A 19,663-nucleotide genomic window follows, 5' to 3' on the forward strand; every position below is an offset into this window, starting at 1 on the left:
AAGATTTTATACCAACCCAAAAAATGCTGTCGATAAATATCATAATCTTCTTTTATAAAATTGCTTACCTGGAGCTAATAATCTTAAATTACAATTTGGATGACTAACTAAAATCCATTATCTGATCCGGAAACAGAATGTACAGAACACTTCACTAACTTAGATTATGTTTTGTTTTATATCTCAAAACTTTAAAATATAAAATACTTGTATACGGTTCGGTTATTAATAATTTCGAGGCTGCGCACTATTCATGAATTTTAGTGTATTTTAATAAAATAATCAAAATATTTAACATATTTTGTCAACTCTCGGAATAATTGTCTAAGTTCAATACATACTATATTACTTCCCAAATACCAGGACTGGACAAAAAATCAGGATCCGAAAAACTGGACCGAATCCGATCTGAAAAAGTAGTACCAAATTCGAACCAAAATTCACTAAATATCCGAATGATTTTAAATTTTTTGTATTTATAAAATCAAAACCGAACCCGACCCAAATCGAAGTATTTTGGGTACTCGAATATATCCGAAATAGATTTATATACCTAAATATATTAATTAATTTTAGATCTAATGTATATTAAAAATATCCAAAATATATAACACTTTTAAGTTGTCCAAAATAGTTGAAAATATATACAAATAATCGAATGTAAATGTCTAAAATATTTAAAATATAATCAAAACACCAAAATACTTAAACAATCTATTGATTCTCTATCTAAATATTCAAAACAAACTAATTTATATGTTAAGTTTATGTATTCTTACATATATTATTCAAATTTATATGTAATATATTATTTTTTGTAGGATTTGAGAAATTTAAAGTATATAATGAATTTTAAAAATAATTTAAATGTTTTATCCGAACCCGAACCAAACTCGCAAAGATCCTAACTGAAATCTGGACCGAAATTTAGAAATACCCGAATGGAGCTGAAATCTTTGATCCCAAAAATTCGAAACTCGAATAGACCCAAACCGAATCCAAATGGATACCCGAATGCCCACCCATACCAAATACCATTACTTGAAAATTATAAAAGATTAAGCTGACTTTTTAAAGAAAATAGCCAACTGAACTCAGACCTCCGAAGAATTTAAGAACTCTTATTTTGTGTTTTTTTTTTACATTAAAAAGTTATTCTATTTGACCAAAAAAAAATGTTATTCTATTACTCAGTTTTCGTTAGAACTTAGAAGTGGTCTGAGAATTAATATAAAACAAAAACTTTATCAAAAACACGAGCTATCTTGGCTAGACCCGTCAAGGCGTCAATGGTTCGATTTTGCTCCCTTAATATGTGTGAGCATGTATCATTGATTCTTAGGTTTGCTCCTGTTTTATGATACAAAATTGCAATATATAGTTCTGGTAAGTAAACTAAATGCTGGCTAGCGCTTAAGTTTGCTCCTGTTTAATAAAGAACTAAATAATTTTCTGTTTGCTGTCCGATTAGTTTAAAATATTGCTTATAACACAAACATGCCCTATAAGAGAGAGTAATAATTCAGATCAGTGTGTTTTAAATGATGTATTAGCTGTATCAACGGACGTTAATGCGGCTAGCTAGTCTTCCGTCTAAGAGTGATAAACTACTATAGATACCACCACCCCGGCCTTATGGTGAGATCAAGTCATCAAGAACAAGCACAATAAGAGACACTAACGAGAGATATAACACACAGAGAGATGGCAAAGAAACTAATAGCTCTCGCATTCACTCTTATAATTCTCTTCGCTGTTCTCACTGCAATAATAGGTATTACATTTGTTGATTGCTATCTTTATATTTAGTTTTGTTGTGCACAGTTATTAATTTATAAGGTTTGGAACTATTCTATCTGTAGATTTATTATACTGATGAATTTTCGATGTCCAAACATGGGATATATTCAATCTGCAATCTGAATTGACTGATTTTAGATGATTTTATATGAACTGAAATTAATTATGATTTCTGTTAAATCACTCTAATCCTTTTATAAGACTGTGAATGATTATAAGTATTTTGAAATTTACTGTTTGAAATATTTTTAATAACAAAAGATTTTAAATGTATTTATCAAATAACAAGTTCAATAACAATAAATAAAATAAAAACAAAACAAAACAAAAATTATCAGAATACTACTACTGGTCACTTCAACGTTCAGTTTGAAGCCAATTCCTAAAAATACCATCGCTTTGAGTGTTGTGTGCGAGCTTTTTCTGGCATAGACTCGATATATGTTAGCCTAATATATGTTTCTCATTTAGTCTTTTTCAGATTCATAATAACTCGCGTTTTTTTGTTCTAATTTTCCTTCTTCCAGGTGTTCATTCCCGAACGTCAAGGTATGCTCTCCTAACTTCTATGTTTTTACAATATCAGATGGTACAAAATTATATCGAAACTCATTTTTTGGACAATAGATTATAGTTATGTTGCATCTCGTAATATTTTTATGTTTCATTTTGTTTCTCTCTCAAGAGGCAAATGTTAAGAAACATCTTTTTTTTTCTATTCGTTTCTAATCCACGGTTGAACTTGAATCTACATATATTTAGATTCAAGTGAACATTTTGGATTATATATATACACGCACATTATATTTCTTCTTACTACAGAAACAAGTTAGGCATCGCAAAGCCGGAACAGAAGCTCGCATCTGGCCGGCTTACGCTTAAAAAAGTTGGTCCTAACCAAGTACGAAGTTTCTATATCTGAATCATTGGTTTTTTATGCTATTATAATATTTTTTTTTCATATACTAGAATGTCTTAGTTCAAAATATTGCTGCTGTTAAAAAAAAATTGCCGTGTTATGAGATTTTGATGTTTAGTTATTTTGTTTGATATTTAAGGTGGTCGTTGATAACGGTATCATCCAAGTTACCTTCTCAAGTCCACAAGGTTTAATAACTGGAATCAAGTACAAGGGCTTTGACAATGTGTTGAACAACAAAATTAAAAATCGTGGGTACGCGAAGCCTTAATTAATTTACCTATGTTATTTAGTGTTAATTAAAAATGTTTCAAACGATAAATAAGTATCAATATATGCAGGTATTGGGACGTAATGTGGTATGAACCAGGACAAGAACAACTAATCGATCTGTGAGTTGTCGAATATCTCTTCATATCTTTTTGTTAATCTATATATCTTTCATTATCACATGCCCCATATTACGTATACTTTATTTTATATTGATATCATATTTTAACAGTTTAGAAGGAGTAAAATTCAACGTCATAAATCAAACAAGTGAGCATGTCGAGATTTCATTTTCACGAGCTTGGAAGATTTCTCAACGTGGCTCACTGGTCCCGTTAAATGTAGACAAACGGTACGTTAATATATATATATGTATTAATTTTGTAATTTTGAGAAATTATTTCTGACGACTTTCATTTATAATCAAAATAACTATCTTTAAAGATATATCATTCGAAGAGGGGTATCTGGAATATACATGTACGCTGTGTTAGAGAAGTTAAAAGGCTGGCCAACTGTGGACATGGACCAAACAAGGATCGTCTTCAAGCTTAACACAAAGTATATCTGAGTAAATTATCTTTTGATTAATATTGTTCTACAATTATTAATGGTCAAATTGTTTTGATTTGGCAATAATATACTGTTTTATGAAACAATTTTTCAGATTTGATTTTATGGCTATATCTGATCAACGGCAAAAAATTATGCCTTCTGAAATCGACCGAGATATTACTAATAAGCGTGCTAATCCATTAGCTTATAAAGAAGCTGTTCGTTTTGTAAATCCCCAAAATCGTATATTTAAAGGGCAGGTATAAAAACAAGTCCAAATTTAAAAGATTTTTGTTTTATTTTTAAATCTGAAGAGATTATATAGTTTACTCTTATAATGTTAAAAAAATCTCCTAAGGTTTTTATCACAAAGGGTTTCATTTTGGGCTTTGTTCTGTAACTTAAGCTTAGGGCATCTAAAACTCTGTTCTATTTTCTTCTCTAAAATAGAGTTTAGAGTAAAAATGTTCCAATGTACTCTATTTTCTACTGTATAATATTGTAAACTTATTTTTTATTTTATATACAAAGTAATTTTTTAATTTCTTGTTCATAACTTTATTTTTTACTCTAAAATAGAGTATCATTGGAGCAACATATCCAACTCTATTATAGAATTTCTCTATTTTAGAAGAAAAAATATAGTAAAACATTGGAGATGGTTTTAGGCCTGTAAAACATTTTATTTTTCTTGCATTTATATTAAAAAAGCCAATTCAAAAAAAAAATGTTAAAAAATCTCGTAAATAATTTTTAGATATATGCCTTGAATCTCTTGACTCCGTAGCATTAGATGAACATATATCTCGCTGTATATGGATCACGATGTTCTGTTTAGTCACTTTTTTCGTGAGTAGTTTTAAACTGGTTATACATAACAATGCAACTCTAAAAGCATGCAAATAATTACAACGTAGTGATTGATTGCGACGCAGGTTGACGATAAGTATATGTATTCGATGGAAAACAAAGACAACAAAGTACATGGCTGGATCTCGTCCGACCAACGTGTCGGCTTCTGGATGATTACTCCCAGCGATGAGTTCCGTGTCTGTGGGCCCCTCAAACAAGAACTAACTTCTCATGTTGGACCCACCACACTCTCCGTGAGTACATTACCTCTTAAATAAACCTCAGTTCTCTTATTTGGTTTTAAGAATATAGGGTTTCCTTTTAGATGTTTACAAGTTTACATTACGCGGGGAAAGATATGAACACAACTTATACAAGCATGGAGCCGTGGAAGAAGGTGTATGGTCCTGTCTTTGTTTATCTCAACTCTGCCTCCTCTACTAATCTTCTCTGGACCGATGCTAAACGACAGGTCTATTTCAGTTCAGTTCTAATAACTGTGATAATTGCTTATGCATAATAATGTTGGAAATTTTTAAATGCAGATGGTTGAGGAGGTCCATAGTTGGCCATATGATTTCGTGAAGTCAGTTGATTACCCTCTTCATCAACAAAGAGGGACGGTCAAAGGTCAATTCTTTGTAATGGACAGGTAGATGCATATTTTTCTTTTATATTCTTTGTTATAATGTCTTGCTTATCTTCAAAATACTTGATAAAATAAATATATATTGTTATACAATATGGTCACTGCATAATCATCATCTAGATCCAAATCTGTATAAAAATGTTATAGACAAAATTAAATGTTAAAATTTGTGTTTCTGAATTTTGTAGATACATAAGCAAGTCTAAGTTACTAGGTGGACGTACACAATCTGCGAACATTAATATAATTCTTAAATTTATGGTTACATTTCTATAACATATACTTTCTTGTATCAACATATATATATATATATATATGTCATTATTATGCATGATTATATGGAGTATAAAGACAAATTAAAATGTTGAATTTGTGTTTATGAATTTTGTAGATACATAAGCAAGTCGAAGTTATTTGGGAAATTTGCTTTTGTGGGTTTAGCAGTGCCCGGTGAAGCTGGTTCATGGCAAACCGAAAACAAGGTACCATTTTTGAATTTGTACTATATTACTGCCATGGTAGCAACATGCTATAACATTAGTTTCGATATGTCACTTCTCGATAACAGAATTATATTTTTCATAACGAATATTTTCATAAAGAGATAAGCGTCAGACTAAGACCTCTCAAACAAATTAAACGAAGGGCTTAATAATAACTTTAAAAAATTTGGTGGACAAAGGGATATCAATTTTGGACAACAGCAGACAGAATGGGGATATTCACAATAACGAATGTGAGACCAGGGAGTTATAATCTCTATGCATGGGTTTCTGGACATATTGGTGACTATAAATACGAGCGTGACATTACCATCACACCAGGTAATTCAATATATTTACTACAATATAGAAAATGAACTATGTGTTCAATGATCCATTTACATCCAACCAGAGAAGCATGCATATCCATTAGGTCCATACATTTTCTGTAATCGGTATCTTCTGATGTAGTTTTTCACAACAAAATATTTAATTATTCATTTGTTTCATTTGAGGTTGGGTGTAGGCAGGGAGATAGACGTAGGAGCCATACTGTATGAACCGCCCAGAATCGGCGCTACACTGTGGGAAATCGGAAAACCAGACCGGACTGCTGCAGAGTTCTATATCCCAGATCCGGACCCAATCCTTTCGACCAAACTCTATCTTAATAACTCTTATCAACCTCAAGACCGGTAAATATAATTAAGCACTAACTGAACATTATTTAAAGTGTATCTTGTTGAAATATTTAAGGGTGCGGTTTATTTTTATATATAATAGATTTAGACAATATGGTCTATGGGATCGGTACACTGCTTTGTATCCTCGAAATGATCTTGTTTATATTGTTGGAGTAAGTGATTATAAAAAAGACTGGTTCTATGCACATGTGACCAGGTAAATAATACTGATACACTATATAGTTCAAAATGATGTGTGTATAATTTATTTTTAAATATACTGATATATGCTATATATATATATGTTTGTAGAAATGCTGGAAATGGGACATATCAAGCAACGACATGGCAAATTGTGTTTAGTTTGAAAGCAGTGATTAAAACTGGAAACTACACGTTTCGAATGGCTTTGGCTGCAGCCACGACTGCAAATTTATCTGTTCGGATCAACGAGCCTAAGTCCAAACCTATTTTCTTGATTGGGCTAATAGGTCAAGATAACACGATCGCTAGACATGGGATTCATGGGTTATACAACTTGTATGATATCAATGTTGGTGGAAACTTACTTAGGGTTGGTAATAATACGATTTTTCTCACTCAAGATCGGAGATGGGGTTCGTTTACAGGTGTTATGTATGATTATCTACGTCTGGAAAGTCCTCCGGAAGTTTGATATTTTTTTAAGATGCCAAAGTCGAACTAATACATTTAAATAAATGTTTCTCAAACTAAACTAACCATATGTACTTTGGTCGCTAAATTAAGTGAAGAAAACGAGGGAGAGATCAAGAGATCCGGAGATGATTTTAGGCTTTTACCTATTTGACCGAGACAATAATCATTCACTTTATGGTTTGTTTGTATCTTGTGTCAACCTAATCATTAGAATAATGTGCCTATTCATGAAAATAATTTGGAAGATGTAATATTCATGGGAAAATTGTGAAAAGAAATGGATACTGAATCTAACATGTAATATTGAGAGTTTCCTATTATCAATGTTTTATTTTCTGACATTATATAGACCGGTTTAAGTAGTTTTAACTTTTTACAATATTCTCGTTATTTGATGGCAAAAAAAAGAGAGAGAAATGTAAACATCGAAAGAAACATCAATGTTTTCCACAAGAAATATATGATTGGAACTTTGATTCTTGATGGATAACAAGATGAAAGGATTGTAATTTTACAAAAGGAAAAGAATAATACATAAGAACTAAAAAATCTTTCATTTTTGCTAAGACAACAAAGGGATCAGAACTGTGGCCCAATAGCCCAATATAAAGATGAAAGGGATAACCTCAGGCCCACAATTTACAACATATCAAAGCCCAGTTAGAAAAGATCTAATGAACCATCTACGACCAAACAGCGTCGGGACTCAACACGGAGCTCAACTTCACTCTCCGCGACAATGGCATAAACCCTAGTTTCCTTTCCCCCCTTCAAGCATTCAAACCTCTGTAAGTTCCCAGGTTCAAGCTCAATATTTATTGATTCTCAGTTCTCAGATTCTGCATTTGAGCACAACACAAACCACTGCTGTGTGTTTTGTCTAATTTCTTACACAAGCCTCGTATCTTCATCCACAGGTGACAACTCTTTGATTTGTCTCCAATGAGTTCGAAAAAGATGGACACTGGCTCCGAAGACTTGATCAGCAGCCTACCAGACGCGCTTATCTGCCACATCTTATCCTTCCTCTCCACAAAGGATGCAGCTTTGACCTCACTCCTCTCCAAAAGGTGGAGACATCTTCTCGCTTTCGTAACGAATCTCGATCTCGACAACACCATCTACGACCGTCCTAAAATGGGTAGAAAGAGGAGGCGCCATTTGCGTAAAAGCTTCAAGCTTTTTGTGGAAAGAGTCATGGCCTTACAAGGGAACGCTCCGTTGAACAGATTCTCTCTAAGGTGTAAGATTGCTTGTGTTACATCTCGTGTCAACCGTTGGGTACTCAAAGCGTTGGAGCGTGGTGTAGTTGATCTTGATCTATACATCTCTTCGGAACACGAGTATCCTTTGCCTCCACAGGTGTTGATAAGCAAGACGTTGGTTAAGCTTAAACTAGCTGGTACGGATGAGTTCATCATTGATGTCAGAGAAGTTTCACTTCCAAAGCTCAAGACTTTGCATATGAATGATGTTTCCTTTGCTGATGAGAGTGGTGCTGCGTTTGGGAAGCTAGTGTCTGGTTGTCACGTTCTTGAGGAGCTGGTTATGGTTAAAATGACGTGGGACTTTTGTGGCGCTTGCTCTGTCTCAAACCCAACTCTCAAGAGACTGATAATCTATTGTGAGTACGATGATGAGAATCCGGAGAGTGTGTCTTTGGACACTCCAAGTCTGGTCTACTTAGAATTAACTGATACTGTTGCGGCTAAGTATCCAAAAATGAATCTTGATTCGCTTGTTGAAGCTAGCGTAGGCATTAGGATGACACCTGATCAGGTCTTTCGCGGAAGAGATCTAGTAAACCGACATTACGGCTATAAGCTAAGGAAAGACGTAAGTGCAACAGATTTTCTCATGGGAATAAGTCATGTTAAGATCCTTTACCTATCGTCCCAGGCTCTTGAGGTTAGCATATACCAATCTCATCTATGTGTTCTTAGTTTCTTTGTAAGTTGTAAGAATTAAACATGTGAACCATGTTCTTGTTACTTGTTGTTGTTTCAGGTCCTTACTTTCTGCTGTAAAGTAATACCAGTCTTCAACAACTTGATTCATTTAACCATTGAGACTGACCAAGACGTGGATTGGGAATCATTGCCGAACCTACTCAAGAACTGTCCTAATCTAGAAACCCTTGTTTTCGAAGTACCAACTCAAATCCTTTTACTGCATTTGTTTTCAAACACACTTTAAAGTTCTGAAGAATAACAATTTCCTTGATTGTACTTCAGGGACTCCATTACGGAGACACAAACCAATGTTTTGATGATGGATACCGTTTCAAAGATACAAACGAATGTTTTGTGACGGGTGCGGACAGGTGTGTATGCAAACCTTGGTTAGGCACTCCGAGTTGGCTATCATCAAGTCCTGTGAAGAAGCTGAAGGTGTTGAAGTTTGGAGAGATCACTAATTATAAGGATGACATGGATAAGCAGTTGGATCTGATCAACCACTTCGTGCAAACCATGCCGAATCTTGAAGAAGTGGTGTTATACTATGATACTCCGTTTGACAGTGATCTGGAAATAGTATCAAACGGATTTCAACAGCTTGAGAAGGTAGCCTCAACCAGATGCAAGATCCAAGTAGTCTCTGATAGCATTAGCTTCACAACTACTGTGCACTCTTCTTCTTCTTCATCGACAAGTGGACTCGTCTTCTTTAAGAATACCTTCCCGGTTTGAAGATCATCCTGCTTTATATCGCATACAAGACTAGGGAATAAAAGATCGGTTCTTAGTTCTTAGCCTGGTCTCTGTTCTTTCAGCTGCTCCATAAGTACTTTCTTGTAGTTCATGTTTGATGATATGCGTAAGTTTTTGTAAGGTTTGCTACAATGTCTAGAACTCCATGGAACCTTCTCTCTTATGTTTGTTGTTCAAAAGACTTTTACTTTTATGCTTTGTTTTCTCCATCAGTGTTACTGTTTCAGCTTCTCATAGTATGGGCGCCCCCTACTCTAATCACAATGGTCATACGGTGTCGTTTCGGAGCGGTGCGTACCACTCACCACTTATACGACATCGTTTGTTATTGGAAGCCACCCATCCCGCCACATTGCTGCTCTCTCATTTACAAAGCAACTAAAAAAACCCTACTTTTTCAGTTTCAAGTTCGTCTCTCCGCAAAAACTGGTGATTTTGATGGTCCCCAAGTAAGTTTCTTCTTCTTAGGAGACTGATGAGTAAAAACGACAAGACTTTGTAACTGTTTTTTAATTTGAGAATGTCTTATTTTGATATTGTTTCTTGTAACTGCTTAGGTTGTGAGTTCTGTTCGAAAGAAACAATGGATTCTGCTTCAAGAGATATGTTCAGCGGTCTGCCAGATCCTATCATCTCCCACATCTTGTCTTTCCTTCCGACAAAAGAAGCAGCTTCCGCATCGGTTCTCTCTAAAAGGTGGCGTTTTTTGTTTGCCTCTGCGACAAATCTTGATTTTAAAAGCGATGACAACAGTCCAAGTTTCATGGAGTTCGTTGATATGTTATTGGATCTCCAAGGGACTGCTCCTTTAAACAGATTCTCTCTCCACTTAACTGATTATCCCGATCCAGTTCATGTCACTGTTTGGATATTACATGCGTTGGGACGCGGTGTTTCGGATCTTACTCTACGCCTCCTCTCGGAGTATCCCTTGCCTCATGAGATCTTTGTTAGCAAGACACTGGTTAGGTTGAAACTAGGAGAGGGACATGATGTCACTTTGAGCGCTGATGTTGAAGATGTGTTTCTTCCAAAGCTTAAGATTCTTGATATTGATTCCGTTGTGTTTGAAGAATAAGGTGTTGGGTTTGCGAGGCTTCTCTCTGGCTGTCCCGTGCTTGAGGAGTTGGTTCTCACGAATATGGGGTGGGAAAACTGGGAGTTTTGCTCTGTTTCTGTCACAACCCTCAAGAGGCTAACGATCTTCTTGGATGACTTTGATGAGAATCCAATGAGCGTTGCGTTTGATACTCCAAGCCTTGAGTACTTGAAATATTCTGATAATATTGCGAGAGAGTATCCTAAGGTTAATTTCAGTTCGCTTGTTGAAGCTCATATCGGCCTTCGACTCTCTGAAGATCAAAGTGCAGATGCAGACTTTTCTGAAGAAGATGGTTATTTCTCTGAAGAGTATGAAGAGGAGGAGAAGGAGATGGTTGGTAATGCAACAAATTTTCTTTTGGGATTATGCAATGTTAAGATCTTATATCTATCTGCCAAAACACTTGAGGTTTGTATGTCAATCACATCTTTTCTCTACAACCTTTTTAGTATAGCATTGTTGTTATAATGGCTTCAGCTAGTGATCACAAGTGAGTTGCTTTGTCTATTTGTTGTTGTTGTTTCAGGTATTTACTTTCTGCTGTGAAGCTACACCGGTATTTAACAACCTGATTCAGTTAACGATTGAGAGTAATGATGAAAGTGGATGGGATTCATTGCCAGCTCTTCTACCGAATTGTCCTAATCTAGAAACCCTTATTTTCAAGGTACAAAACAAAAACCAGTAAAGCATCTCTGTTTTTCAGTCACATGAAAACATTAAATCAACTTTGACTTTGAGATGTTCCTTAATGCTTTTATACAGGGTCTTGTCCACAAAAGTACCGATGGATGTGGGAACATGTGCCTTTGTAAACCTCCGAAGAATCCTTCTTGCCTTTCATCTTCTGCTGTGAAGGTGCTAAAGATCATTCTATCTGTAGACATCGATGATGAGGGGATGGAAATGGAGCAGATAATGCATTTTTTGGAGAAAATGCCATGGCTTGAACAGTTGGTAGTTTACTTCAACATATCATATGACTCTTCCGTGTTTGATCTATCCAAGAAGCTTCAGAGTATTCCTAGAATAGCTTCACCAAAGTGCAATATCCAAGTAATCTCACCGAATCTTAGCTTGTCCTCTACTTTGCCTTCTACCTTATCAAAGAAATGGTCTGCTCCTCCAAATGAAGAATACTCCTGGTTTCTCAAGGCTTTGAAGTAAACTCAAAGCAGTTAAGGTTTCCTTTTTCTTATGTCTTTTGTACTCTGCTCAGCATCTTAGTTTACAGACTGGTGTGTTATGCTTTTGTGTACTTTTTGAAACTTAAGAATGCTAAGTTTGTGTTGTGTTAAATCACAAATGTTGTTCCTCAACTCATTACTCGAGTTCTTAGAGCTTCTATAACCTTTTTATTTTGAAAAGTTCCATTATATAAAAGTCAAAACGTTTGAAAGTGACTTCTCAGAGCCGACAAAAATAATGAATTATTAACATTATCTTTAGTTTGTGAAGGAAACAAAACTAATGTCCTTTTAGTTTGTGAATATAAAATTCATATCTAGTCTTGGTAAATTGTGAGGTCATGGTCTGCTTCTTCCATGTTTTACTGTTGACAAGATCCAGAAGTTCTGCAAAATCAAATTCTAATTTTCTTTCTTCTTCCACTACCTTAATGAACCTCGTCTGTCTGATTGAACTTGTAGGGTGACTCTTCTTTTACACTCAGCCCAAGTAAGTTTTCTAGACTCAGCTTTTGATCTTGTGTTCCTACAGGATCTTATAGTTTTGTGGTTCGTGTGTAGAGGAATAGACCTTGAAACTAGTTTGGAGTTTCAGATATTGAACTCCACTTTTTGGATTTATTTTTCAGGTTTGTAAGTGCTGAATATGTCTCCAAGAAACATGGATGATTTACCAGACAATCTTCTTTGCCAAATCTTATCCAACTTGTCTACAAAAGAAGCTGCTGTGACATCACTTCTCTCAAAAAGATGGCGACATCTGTTTGCCCTTGTACCAAATCTTGATTTCGAGAGCTTTTCCTCTCAGCATACGGATCATACGAGTTTTATAGATTTTGTGGATAGAGTGTTGAAGTTACGAGGGGAAGATCATGTTAACAAGTTCTCTCTAAAATGTGGAGATGGTTTTGAGGATGAAGACGTGTATCCTTGGATATCAAACGTGCTGAGACATGGTGTATCAGATCTTGATCTACACGTCTCTTCCTCATTGGTTTATTGGTTGCCTTCAAAGGTTTTTGTGAGTAAGACACTGGTTAGGCTGAAGATGGGACCTGAAGATGGTCCCAAAGTTAAACTGAGAAATGTTTGTCTTCCAAAGCTCAAGACACTGATTCTAGACTCAGTTGTGTTTGTAGAGGGTGAGATAGGGTTTGCAAAGCTTCTGTCTGGTTGTCCTGTGCTTGAGGAACTAAGTTTGCGTAATCTGGAGTGGGGTTATTGGGGTTCATGCTCTGTAGCTTCCAAAATCCTCAAGAGACTAACGCTATGTTGCGCACACTGTGATGACAATCCAAAGAGTGTATCATTTGATACTCCAAATGTTGTCTACTTCAAATATTCTGATAATATTGCGCAGAAGTATCCAAAACTGAACTTTGATTCGCTGGTTGAAGCCAGTATCGATATTCGGATGACAAATGATCAGAAAGCAAATGTCAGATTTGTATCTAATGATGATGAGGAGGAAAGAGAGATGGTTGGTAACGCTACAGAGCTTCTTATGGGAATATGCAATGTGAAGACCCTTTACTTATCTTATGACACTCTTGAGGTATGTCAGTCTAACATTACTTAAGGTTTTTAGTTAGTGATTGGAAATGAACTTATTGATTTTTCTTTTGTTTTGTTTTAGACACTTAACTTTTGCTGTGAAGCAATACCAGCGTTTAGCAACTTGACTCATCTAACAATTGAGAGTAACCAAGAAGTGGGATGGGAATCATTGCCAGAACTTCTCAAGAACTGTCCAAATCTTGAAACTCTTGTCTTCCAAGTAGATGAACTAAACCCTTGAAATGAATCTCTTGGCTCTTTTTACATCAAAGCCTTTTTTGTAAACCATTTTGTATTGATGTTTCTTTAATGTTTTAGGGACTCACTCACAAAGCTACAAGTAGTCCTTCCCTAACACATTGTCCGGTGAAGTTTCTTAAGATATTGAAATTTGGAGAAGCCTGCGATGATGACGATGTGGACATGGTGATGGAGATAGTAATGATCAACCATTTCCTACAGAAGATGTTGAATCTCGAACAGCTCATAGTATACTACAATACATCAATCGAAGATGATCTGGTTGAAGTATCAAGCCAACTTCAGATGCTTCCTGTAGTAGCTTCATCAAAGTGCAAGATCCAAGTAATCTCTCATAACCTCGGCTTATCAATTACTCTGCCCATTTCCTTGTAGATGAAATTTGCATTGATCCTCTAGAAGAACCTTTCTGGTTTCTTGGCTCCTGTACCAGTGGATGTTTCTCTTGGCTACAAGTATATATGTAGTTACTAAAATACCTAAAAATCAAGATTTATTGATTCAACTTTGTTGGTTAGTGTTTTGTGCTTTTGTTGTGAGAAAGTTGGGTTCATGTTTTGCTTTATTTATTTATAGATGTTGTCTTTCAATGGAGAAGAAGCTTGACATGAGACCTAACTATCTAGAGGAGACTGTTATTTAAGTGAAGTGGAGTAGAAACTAGACTGCAGTCTGTTGCGTTTCAAAAATTTCTACTTGTGAGATGCTGCATTTTGTTGATAAGAGTATATTATGTTCACATATTCACACAATAACAATGCAGTGTTTCAGAAAGTTTATTATTAGAAGAGTGATCTGTATAACAAACAAGCCACTCAAACTGAGAACCAAAAAGAAAAGCCAAAGATAATCCAGCAGTCTCAATAAAAAGCACAAATGATCAAACACAAAGTCACAAAAAACTTGAAAGCAAAAGGTAGAAAGAAGAGGAGAGAATCTTGGTTTAGCTGCTGGGGTCACCAAAGATTACTTGGATCTCACAACTTGGTGAAGCTTTTGTGGGAAACCTCTTAAGTTCACTTGACAGTTCAATCACATTATCATCAAACAATGTATCGTAGTATATCATCAGCTGTTCAAGCTGCGGCATTGTCTCTAGGAAGTGCTTGATCAGATCTGTCTCTTTCTCTAGACCAGCATCACCAAATTTCAGAATCTTCAAAACCTTCACTGGACTTGATGATAAGCCAGTAGGAACCTCCCCTGAATACTTGCATAGGCACCCATCAACATCCATACACTTGATTGTAAATGTGTGGCTGAGTCCCTGAATCATAGTAGAAACAACTTAGAAACCTAGTTCTGTCTGTGTTAGAAGATAGCAATAAAGATATATCATTAGTGTTCTTACATCAAACACCAAGGTTTCAAGATTTGGACATTTCTTGAGTAAAGCAGGCAATGATTCCCATCCTGACTTGCGTGACTGAATAGTTAAACCAGTCATGTTGTGGAATACAGGTATATGATCACAGCAGAAAGTAAGAACCTGAAAACAAAAATGTATCTTCTCATCAATATGCAAATAACTAACTAAAAAAATCAGGGTTAGTTACAATACTATACTATATACCTCAAGAGTGTTGGCAGATATGTAAAGGGTCTGAACACTGCGTATTCCCATGAGAAAATCTGTTACATCGCCCACCAAATGTTCATAGCTTGCAAGTTCATGCTGCTCACTTGTCATTGCAAGGTCGATGCTAGCTTCAACAAGTGAATTAAAGTTCACCTTTGGATACTTGCCTGAAACATAATCAGAGTACTCCAAGTAGACAACATTGGGCGTATCAAAAGAAACGCTATCCGGATTTTTATCAAATTCCATACAACAAGATAGGATCAGACTCTTGAGGGTTTTGGAAGAGACAGAACGGTTCCAAAAATCAGAGTAGACATTAATCAGAACCAACTCTTCAAGGACATGACAACCAGAAGTGACCTTTTCAAAGCAATCATCACCTTCACCTAACATGACTTTGTTGACGTAAAGAGTCTTGAGTTTTGGAAGAAACACATCTTCCATATCCATGGGAATAACCTTTTTGGATTCTATCCTCAGCCTCTCCAGTGACTTGCTCATAAAAACCTCTGAAGGGAGAGAAACTCCAACCAGGTTGAAGTGTAAATCAAGATCCGATACACCACGTTCCAACACATTTAGTATCCAGTTTCTGACACAGTCTGATTCAACACCATGTCCACACTTTAAAGAGAAATCGTCTACAGTGGAGTTTCCTTGCAACATCAACACTCTATCCACAAAACGAGTAAAGACTCTTAGAATGTCAGATTCACACGTATCAGGATGAAAACGTATGACCGAGCCATCGAAGTCAAGGTTTGGTCTGTCAGCAAACAGATACCGCCATTTTTTGGAGAGAACTGAAGTCAAAGCAGACTCTTCTGTGGGGAGGAATGACAATATGTGGCTAATCAGAGCTTCTGGTAGATTGCTGATTCTATCCATCTTCTTGGAACTGATCATAGTGACAGATCTCAACAGTTACAACCTACATAGAAAACAACATGACATGATCTTGAATGTGTTATATGAACAAGAACCACAAAAGAAAATGGCTACAGAATTACAAGATCAATAGAAGAGTTGTGGGAACTCACTTGTGTGAGTTTTTAGAGCAGAGACGCCATCATTTTTGTATTTTAAAGAAAACACTGACCACGTTCAAATGTATTTTAAAGAAAATAATGATACGTTACTATTAATAGAAAGATTCAATTTATGATACAAACAAAGGATTATGGAAACGAAAATTATATATAAGTATAATTTACTTTCAACAGCAATCAGTTTCCCATAAATTCAGATTTATTTCCTTTTTTTTTTTGTGTTTTGCTGTTGAGATTGATACCAATCTTGGTCAATTCCCTGCATTAATACACGAACTGATGATTTAAAAAAATGCATGCACGCCAAAATAATAATTTAAGAATCAAATCATCCCGTAGAAAGCTTTTCGGTATTATTGATTTTGGAACTGCATTAAAGAGAGACGGAAAATCTTTACATTAACATAGTTTTACTATCATCATAATGTCACTGAAATAATTAACAAAGATTTCTCTGTTGTGTAATGTTTCTGTCTTTCTGATATACAGTACCTACAATGTTTTTGGATGCCCTAAACAATTTTTAACATTATTTATTTTTTATATTTTTTTATCGAATATCATATATATAAACAAGTCACATTTAAATTATATAAACAAAAGGCTTGCTAAAACATAATAAAGAGAAGTCATCTACTAACAAACTACTATATCGGCATGGCTTTTTTTCGTACTTTCAGTTTTATAAGTATTAATGACAATAGTTTTCTGAATCATGCGCAGAAATAATAAAATTTTAAAAACATTTTATTTAGAAAATTATTTTTATATATACTACAATGCATTAATCAAAACTGATGTGGTTGAAGTATCAAGCAACTTCAGATGCTTCCTGCAGTAGCCTCATCCAAGTGCAAGATCCAAGTAATCTCTGTTAGCCTCGGCTTATCAGTTACTCTGCCCATTTCCTTATAGATGGAATTTGCATTGATCCTCTAGAAGAACCTTTCTGGTTTCTTTGCTCCTTTTGGAGTCATGCCTCCTTTATCAGTATGAAGCTATGGATATTTCTCTTGACAAGTATCTGTAGTTACTAAAATACCTAAAACTCAAAATACTAAAATACCTAAAACTCAAAATCAAGATTTATTGATTCAACTTTGTTGGTTAGTGTTTTATGCTTCTGTCTTTCAATGGAGAAGAAGCTTAACATGTGACCAACTTTCTAATAGTAGTCACTGTTATTTGAGTGTTAGTGAAGTGGAGTAGAAGCTAGACCGTAGTCTTGCTCTCAAGCTGTTGCGTTTCAAAAAGTTCTACTTGTGATGCTGCATTTTGTTGATACAGTATATTATGTTCACATATTCACACAATAAAATTGCAATGTTTTGGAAAGTTTATTATTAGAAGAGTGATCTGTATAACAAACCAGCCACTCAAACTAATAACCAAAACAAACAAAAGATAATCCAGCTTTCTCAATCAAAAGCACAAATCATCAAACAAAAATAAATAAATAAACGTGAAAGCAAAAGGCAGAAAGAAGAAGAGAGAATCTTGGTTTAGCTGCTGAGGTTACCAATGATTACTTGGATCTCACAACTTGGTGAAGCTTTCGTAGGAAACCTCTTAAGTTCACTTGACAGCTCAATCACATCATCATCAAACAATGTATCGTAGTATACTATCAGCTGCTCAAGTCGCGGCATTGTCTCAAGGAAGTACTTGATCAGCTCTGTCTCTCTCTCTCTAAACCAGCTTCACCAAATCCCATAATCTGTAAAACCTTCACTGGACTTGATGATAAGCAAGTAGGAACCTCCCCTGAAAACTTGCATAGGCACCCATCAACATCCTAACACTTTACTGTATATGTGTGACTGAGGCCCTGAAACACACTAGCAACAACTTAGTAACATAGTTTTGTCTGTGTTAGAAGATAGCAATAAAGAGATATAATAAGTATTGTTACTTCAAAGACCAGGGTTTCAAGATTTCGACATTTCTTGAGTAAAGCAGGTAATGATTCCCATCCTGACTTTGCATGTCTGAATAGTGAAACTAAACATGTTGTGGAACACAGGTATATGATCACAGCAGAATGTAAGAACCTGAAAACAAAAAAAAAGTATTCTCATCAATACACAGTCACTAACTCAAAAGTTATCAATGTTACAATACTATACCTCAAGAGTGTTGGCAGATACGAAAAGGGTCTGGACACTGCGTATTCCCATGAGAAAATCTGTTACATCGCCCACCGATTGTTCATAGCTTGCACGTTCATGCTGCTCACTTGTCATTGCAAGGTCGACACTAGCTTCAACTAGTGAATCAAATTTCACCTTTGGATACTTGCCCGCTACGAAATCAGAGTACTCCAAGTAGACAACATTGGGTGTATCAAATGAAACACTATGCGGATTTTTATCACAGTCTGTACAAGATAGGATCAGTCTCTTGAGGGTTTTGGAAGAGACAGAACGGTTCCAAAAATCAGAGTAGACATGAATCAGAACTAACTCTTCAAGGACATGACAACCGGAAGTAACCTTTTCAAAGAAATCTCCACCTTTACCTAACATGACTTTGTTGATGTGAAGAGTCTTAACCTTTGGAAGAAACACATCTTCCACATCAATCCCTATAACATTTTCAGATTCTATCCTCAGCCTCTCCAGTGACTTGCTCATAAACACCTTTGAAGGGAGACAAAGGCCAGCTAGGGTATCGTGTAAATAAAGATCCGATACACCACGTGCCAACACATTTAATATCCAAGGTGTGACACAGTCTGGTTCAACACCATGTCCACACTTTAAAGAGAACTTGTTTAGAGTAGTGTTCCCTTGCAACTCCAACACTCTATCCACAAAATAAGTAAAGACTATCAGAATCTGATCTTTTCCCGTTCACATGTTTCAGGATGAAAACGTATGACTGATAAGTCAAGGTTTGGTCTGTAAGCAAACAGGTACCGCCATTTTTTGGAGAGAACTGAAGTTAAAGCAGATTCTTCTGTGGGAAGGAATGACAATATGTGGCTAATCAGAGCTTCTGGTAGATTGCTGATTCTATCCACCTTCTTCGAACTGATCATAGTAACAGATCTCAACAGTTACAACCTACAAAGAAAAAAACATGACATGATCTTGAATGTGTTATATAAAACTGTATCAGAATGTTTCTAAAGAAGCAAATTGCAAGAGATCATTTCCATAATGACTAATGATACGTTAATATTAAGAGAATATTTGACGGATTGATTCCATTTATGACAAATTGCATTACAATTTACAGCCAACCATTATGGGAACAAGAATCATATACAAGTATAAAGTGCTTTCAATAAAAGCTTTCAGTTTTCAAGAATTTCACATTTATTT

At 35.4% G+C, this 19,663-nt stretch overlaps 5 protein-coding genes and 1 pseudogene across 6 annotated transcripts; 4 read left to right on the forward strand and 2 right to left on the reverse strand.

The window, feature by feature from the left end:
• The first annotated feature begins 1,704 nt into the window (after positions 1–1,704).
• Positions 1,705–7,311, forward strand: LOC103831399 (rhamnogalacturonate lyase-like). Its single transcript, XM_033276017.1, has 16 exons — positions 1,705–1,774; positions 2,328–2,349; positions 2,623–2,701; positions 2,859–2,974; positions 3,061–3,111; positions 3,222–3,341; positions 3,434–3,550; positions 3,657–3,804; positions 4,480–4,650; positions 4,722–4,868; positions 4,942–5,048; positions 5,437–5,527; positions 5,728–5,869; positions 6,054–6,222; positions 6,311–6,427; positions 6,523–7,311. Exons 1-16 carry the CDS (start codon positions 1,705–1,707, stop codon positions 6,884–6,886), a joined length of 2,031 nt encoding a protein of 676 aa, XP_033131908.1. The 3' UTR covers positions 6,887–7,311.
• A 245-nt stretch (positions 7,312–7,556) lies between these two features.
• On the forward strand, positions 7,557–9,792 carry LOC103830208 (F-box/LRR-repeat protein At3g59190-like). The gene is made up of 4 exons (XM_009105948.3): positions 7,557–7,676; positions 7,806–8,796; positions 8,896–9,036; positions 9,123–9,792. The coding sequence occupies exons 2-4, from the start codon at positions 7,831–7,833 to the stop codon at positions 9,576–9,578; spliced, it is 1,563 nt and encodes a 520-aa protein (XP_009104196.1). The 5' UTR covers positions 7,557–7,676; positions 7,806–7,830; the 3' UTR covers positions 9,579–9,792.
• Positions 9,793–9,810: 18 nt separating this feature from the next.
• Positions 9,811–12,059, forward strand: LOC103830207 (F-box/LRR-repeat protein At3g59200). The gene is given in 4 exon segments (XM_018653176.2): positions 9,811–10,048; positions 10,157–11,109; positions 11,228–11,368; positions 11,467–12,059. Coding segments are annotated over 3 exon segments (1,470 nt in total). The 5' UTR covers positions 9,811–10,048; positions 10,157–10,182; the 3' UTR covers positions 11,869–12,059.
• A 133-nt stretch (positions 12,060–12,192) lies between these two features.
• On the forward strand, positions 12,193–17,405 carry LOC103830205 (F-box/LRR-repeat protein At3g59210). 2 transcript variants are annotated; one of them, XM_009105945.3, is made up of 5 exons: positions 12,193–12,378; positions 12,518–13,443; positions 13,525–13,665; positions 13,764–14,057; positions 17,302–17,405. In XM_009105945.3, exons 2-5 carry the CDS (start codon positions 12,535–12,537, stop codon positions 17,365–17,367), a joined length of 1,410 nt encoding a protein of 469 aa, XP_009104193.2. In that variant the 5' UTR covers positions 12,193–12,378; positions 12,518–12,534; the 3' UTR covers positions 17,368–17,405. The 2 variants fall into 2 exon arrangements, with proteins under 2 accessions (XP_009104193.2, XP_009104194.1); XM_009105946.3 differs by lacking the exon at positions 17,302–17,405 and adding an exon at positions 14,283–14,491 and having other exon boundaries at positions 13,764–14,030.
• Positions 13,953–19,411, reverse strand: LOC103831400 (annotated as a pseudogene).
• LOC103830204 (F-box/LRR-repeat protein At3g59250-like) lies at positions 14,731–17,264 on the reverse strand. The gene has a single exon (XM_033275069.1). The coding sequence runs from the start codon at positions 16,192–16,194 to the stop codon at positions 15,259–15,261; it is 936 nt and encodes a 311-aa protein (XP_033130960.1). The 5' UTR covers positions 16,195–17,264; the 3' UTR covers positions 14,731–15,258.
• Positions 19,412–19,663: the final 252 nt, after the last annotated feature.

This window comes from Brassica rapa, chromosome A07 (assembly GCF_000309985.2).
Source record: "Brassica rapa cultivar Chiifu-401-42 chromosome A07, CAAS_Brap_v3.01, whole genome shotgun sequence".
Classification (NCBI taxonomy): Eukaryota; Viridiplantae; Streptophyta; class Magnoliopsida; order Brassicales; family Brassicaceae; genus Brassica; species Brassica rapa.

What these genes read in the sequence shown, in the direction of transcription:
- LOC103830205 (XM_009105945.3), top strand. Translation starts at nt 12,535, where the DNA reads ATGTCTCCAAGAAACATGGATGATTTACCAGACAATCTTCTTTGCCAA. An exon ending in TATCTTATGACACTCTTGAG is followed by an intron (nt 13,444 to 13,524) that starts GTATGTCAGTCT and finishes GTTTTGTTTTAG; the next exon opens with ACACTTAACTTTTGCTGTGA. An exon ending in CTCATAACCTCGGCTTATCA is followed by an intron (nt 14,058 to 17,301) that starts ATTACTCTGCCC and finishes GTTTCTTTGCTC; the next exon opens with CTTTTGGAGTCATGCCTCCT.
- LOC103830204 (XM_033275069.1), bottom strand. Translation starts at nt 16,194, where the DNA reads ATGATCAGTTCCAAGAAGATGGATAGAATCAGCAATCTACCAGAAGCT.
- LOC103831399 (XM_033276017.1), top strand. Translation starts at nt 1,705, where the DNA reads ATGGCAAAGAAACTAATAGCTCTCGCATTCACTCTTATAATTCTCTTC. An exon ending in GTTCATTCCCGAACGTCAAG is followed by an intron (nt 2,350 to 2,622) that starts GTATGCTCTCCT and finishes TTCTTACTACAG; the next exon opens with AAACAAGTTAGGCATCGCAA. An exon ending in TCTTATCAACCTCAAGACCG is followed by an intron (nt 6,223 to 6,310) that starts GTAAATATAATT and finishes TATATATAATAG; the next exon opens with ATTTAGACAATATGGTCTAT.
- LOC103830208 (XM_009105948.3), top strand. Translation starts at nt 7,831, where the DNA reads ATGAGTTCGAAAAAGATGGACACTGGCTCCGAAGACTTGATCAGCAGC. An exon ending in TATCGTCCCAGGCTCTTGAG is followed by an intron (nt 8,797 to 8,895) that starts GTTAGCATATAC and finishes TTGTTGTTTCAG; the next exon opens with GTCCTTACTTTCTGCTGTAA. An exon ending in TAGAAACCCTTGTTTTCGAA is followed by an intron (nt 9,037 to 9,122) that starts GTACCAACTCAA and finishes ATTGTACTTCAG; the next exon opens with GGACTCCATTACGGAGACAC.